The 4,715-nt window shown below is 34.8% G+C and overlaps 1 protein-coding gene across 1 annotated transcript; it reads right to left on the reverse strand.

The window, feature by feature from the left end:
• Positions 1-613: 613 nt before the first annotated feature.
• On the reverse strand, positions 614-4,248 carry LOC141697782 (ubiquitin-conjugating enzyme E2 36). The gene is made up of 8 exons (XM_074502327.1): positions 4,084-4,248; positions 3,924-3,951; positions 3,726-3,812; positions 3,250-3,308; positions 1,774-1,815; positions 1,613-1,686; positions 1,098-1,195; positions 614-987 (listed from the first exon to the last, which is right to left on the reverse strand). The coding sequence occupies exons 1-8, from the start codon at positions 4,117-4,119 to the stop codon at positions 950-952; spliced, it is 462 nt and encodes a 153-aa protein (XP_074358428.1). The 5' UTR covers positions 4,120-4,248; the 3' UTR covers positions 614-949.
• Positions 4,249-4,715: the final 467 nt, after the last annotated feature.

Consider the following 4,715-nt stretch of genomic DNA (forward strand, 5'->3'; position numbering starts at 1 on the left):
CACGGTAAGTGAAATTTTTATATTTAATACTAATACGAATTTAAAGATATTGGCAAACGTGTCCAACACAAATAGGAAACGAGGGAGTAATAGAAAAGAAACATCTACTCAAGAGAAATAAACATAAAATAATATAACTTCAAGACTCGAGAGAGAGAAAAACGTTAGCACGTACAATAAACTATCTAGTTATTCTGCCATGTTCATTACTGGATGGAATGACAGCAAGGGCATCAGCGTCTGTTTTACCATGCCAAATAAATAAACCAATATCTAACGCAGTTAAAAATGTAAAGCAGGTACTTACGGCCTACCCAGTTAGCCTCCTCAAGAAATTAAACATGATAACACAAGTGCAAAATAAAAATATTTAATGGATCAAAGTCCTCCGCAAACAGAAACAGTTACATCTTACTTGCGGGAACTTTGGACTGACATGGTAGTAACTAGCCAGCTACCAATCATGTATCTTCAACTATAATCATAACTCTCATGCAGGTAATGCCGTGTTCACGGCAGCTTTCACCCAAATTTCAATCATGGCAATAGGTGCCCGGTGCCATAAAGTTTCAGTTGCAATCAATAAGTATCATTTACTTGACCTTTTTCCCAATTCATAGAACTTGATCTGTTGATCAGAGATAATATATTTATGTACTAGTACCATAACCACATGATTTTTACCAAACTCCAACTTTTTCATACAATAACATAATCTCAGACATGAAATAAAAGAAAAAAGAAACAGAACAAGTTCACAAATCATGATACAAATCCAATTTTAAATTTAAGACAAGAAACATGTATCTGCCAGCATGCTTTCATAATTTTATGCTCCAGCTGGCTGCTCAAGAATCTATTCTTTCCAATTCCATTTTTCAACTTTGGTGGGAACACATTTGCATCTAGTGTTATTTTCTAGAAGATGGTTCCCCATTTCCCAACTTTGTCACGCACCACTAGCATACAGGCGGGTCCACTCCTTTGCTGTGTATTTCAGGTTTTATAAGTAAATAACTATAACATAAAAAAGTAAAGACTGTAACAAGAAGTGCCCTTTGTAGTAAAAATGTGCTACAACAAAAACAATCATAAACCTGTTTCAACAGCTTCGGTCTCATTCGTTTTCCAATGCTTTGCTATGTTCTCAGAGAGAGGATCATCTGGGTTTGGAGCACTCAATAGGGCTTGAATGCTAAGCAATCAAGAAACTCCATTGTCAAAACTAACTATATGAATAATAGGCACCTCCGCTATTTCTATTATCAACAACCAATAAAGAACCACGGAAAAAACACACTCAAAACTGAGAATAGCCTCTAAACAGTAGAACTGGCAGCAAAACACTGTCCACAAAACTGCTGTTTAGGCATACATTAAACTATATTATATGTAGTTTTATCATCCATGCGTATTGTTTAGTGGAGAACTGTATACCTGAATAGTTGAATGTTGGTAAATTACTCAAATGTATACGATATCTTAAGTTTGAATATCAACTAGATCTATTCAGTTAAAAGCTACCACCAGTTGCCTTATTAGTGGGTAGTTGGTTACTTGGTTTAAGATGATAAATCTTCCAACATAATGGATTAGTAGCCATGCCATTTACCTTAACAGTACGGTACGAATTTGAAGAGCAGGACTCCATTTGTCTTTTAGAATATCAAGACATATTCTTCCAAGCTGCATCCAGAGACCAATTCAATAAAAAGGCAAGAAACATGAGGCTGAAACCGAAGAGGAATATAGGTGGAATTATGCGTAGCAAACCTTGTCAATGTTGGGATGGTATATTTTGGTGAGAAATCGGACCTGTTACAAGGTATGCATATAATAAGTACATTAGCCTTGCATCAACAAACATACACCTTATAGTCAAGGCACCATATCATTCAAAATCAGTATCACCTCATCTGTCATAGAGACATAAAATCATACTAATTTTTAAAAAGTCCTAGAAAAAATAAAGTATAACAGTCAATCTGGCTCTAACCCAGCCACTGGAAGACCTTCACAACAATATGGTGAGGTGGAATCCATTGCGACGTCTGTTTGGTGCCGGAAGCGTTTATACATAATATAGTAGTCATAGATTATATATTACTGTACATAGTAAATACTAACTAACAATAACACATATATGTAATCACCAATAATTATGAAATTAATAGGATACTAACAAGTTAGTATCTACAGAAAACAGGTAATGAAAATCACATCACTTCTGTGAAAAAGTTTGTATAAACATTACACTTAAAGTTCGTTTAAAGCTTCAATTATTGATTTTGTTGGAATTTCAAAGTCCCTGTAGCAATAATCTTATTTGGAATACGAATTTAAAAAAAAAAAAAAATTATACTAATGAACTTCATAAATCTTAATCTCAATATAGAAATTACAAACTAACCAAAAAAGCAGCTTGTCATCAGAACGTCCATAAGGTGGATACCCGCCTTGGAACAGGTACGTAAGGCAACGAGGATGCCTTACAGTTCTGGCCTGCCACACCGCCATATGGACGTCCATCTTCACAAGTCACAACTATCCTTAAATATACGATAAACCTGGATTTTTTTACCATCACAAGACCCGAAATTATAGCTTTTTAACTCTTTTGCTCTCCAGTTTATATTCCAAAATATATAATGTTATAAAGTCAATTTTTATGTCAATAAGTGTCAATAACCTATTCTACCTCCCAATGTGTAATTTAGTGTCATTCTTATCCAAACTGGGTGTTCAGTAACTACTTAACAAAAAGCATATTGTCAATGTTAATTTAAAATGTATGAAGTTCTATATTTAGCTAATGGAGCTAAGCATACATAACATTGAATATAAATTTATTATCTTGTTTTTTTGCTAATTAATTACAAACGCACACAGCAGGAGTCGAACTCTTGATCTCCCTCAAGGGGGACAAGAGTTCAACCACTGCACCAACCCTTTGTTATATATGTATATCTGTATTCCCTCGCCACCAGATTCCCATAATTTCATATTCGTGGAATCCGTGTCCTTGCCCTACACCACCGTGCAATATGATGGAAATTATATTCATCAACAAAGCTGAGTAAAAATACCACCAACCCAACTTTGTATATGTCCTCAGTTTAGTAAAAATATAACAAGCCTATCATGAAGCTTAACAAGATGATTGGGCTAAAAATTTAAGCTGTTTAATAGTTGAACTTTAGAAAGGCATAACCAGATATAGTGGCGCTCTTCTCAGTAGAAAACAGGTACCTTAGGAGCAGCCATTGGATATTCCTCAGGTAAAAACAATTCCAGCTTAAACACGCCACCTTCACACATAAACTTCTAATGTGAGGAAGAGAAGCACGATAAACAAAACAAACAAAATAGTAATGTGAGGAAGAGAAGCACGATAAACAAAACAAACAAAATAGTAATGTGAGGAAGAGAAGCACGATAAATAGTAATTCTCGATAAATGGATAAATCACTGCAGCAAAGTCGATTAGAAACCTATAAAACCTAATAATCCAGTTTCTAAAGTTTAGTGATATAACAAGGCATATAAGCCCGACACAAAAACATGTGTTTCAACTGAACAAACTAATGAATTGTCAGGTCATTAAATAATCAAATGAAATGATCAGCGGCATAACATTTATTATCAATCAAATCACAATCAATAACCATAATATAATTTACTTCAATTGATCATCAAAAAATGGTAAAGCTTCGGGTAGCTAGTACCTTCATAAGGAGACTGCGAAGGACCGAGGATCATGACATTGAAGTAACGCATATTTTCTTCGGATGGCGATGCACTTATTCCAGGAGCTGCACAAATAGATCAAATTACAAATTGCGAATAAAGTTACAAAAGTTTAGAGGTAACATCAATTAACAAACAGAGAGAGAAAGAGATAGAGACTCAGAGAGTATGTGTACCTGGTTCGCTGAGAAGACGCTGAGTTTCCTAATAAATTAAAAAAAAAACAAATTAGAGCAAAATAAACATATAAATGGAGCTTATGAACAGAGAGAGAGAGAGGAAGAGGCAGAGAGACAGAGAGAGAGAGAGAGAGAGAGAGAGAGAGAGAGATGTTACCTTGATGATTCGCCTGGGTAAATTACTGTTCGCCATCGAAGAAAGATGAGCTAGATTACAAAGAACGCTATATAAAAAGGGGTTTGGGAGGAGCAGAGAGAGAGAGAGACGGGAGAGTATTTATGGAGTGGGGGGAGGGTTTGGGGAGACTTTGTTCGGCAGATCCAAATTGTAATGTGGGTTGTTTTTTCTGCTGACGACCCATCCTTCCTCGATCGGGGCCACCAGGACGGACCAACTCTTTTTGCAAGACTTTTACTCATTTTATTTTATTAATTAACGCGAGACGGAATTGGAGTTGGAGCCGACAATTTGATACATGACATGAATTTCGTGTATAACACGAAATGATATAATAATTTAGTGTTTAGGTCTGCGTTTGTATTTGCGTTACACGTCATGTAAGTGTACAAATATCAAAATACATAATCGAGATTTAATATTGATTTGTGTCTGTTTTTCAAATACACAGCATATGCCGCATTAATAAATTTATTATTTATTATTAGTCATTATTTATAATCAATATCTTTAATTTAGATTTAATTTTAACACAAAAATATACGAACATGAATTTACAATACTAACATAATAGTCACCAACTCTTGATGGATCTTTTTTGTATTTGGTAT

This window comes from Apium graveolens, chromosome 11 (assembly GCF_009905375.1).
Source record: "Apium graveolens cultivar Ventura chromosome 11, ASM990537v1, whole genome shotgun sequence".
NCBI classification, from domain to species: Eukaryota; Viridiplantae; Streptophyta; class Magnoliopsida; order Apiales; family Apiaceae; genus Apium; species Apium graveolens.

Coding starts and splice junctions, on each gene's coding strand:
- LOC141697782 (XM_074502327.1), bottom strand. CDS start 4,119: ATGGCGAACAGTAATTTACCCAGGCGAATCATCAAG. Junction 3,309..3,725: donor TTCGCAGTCTCCTTATGAAG/GTACTAGCTACC, acceptor TTATGTGTGAAG/GTGGCGTGTTTAAGCTGGAA. Junction 988..1,097: donor GACCGAAGCTGTTGAAACAG/GTTTATGATTGT, acceptor TGAAATACACAG/CAAAGGAGTGGACCCGCCTG.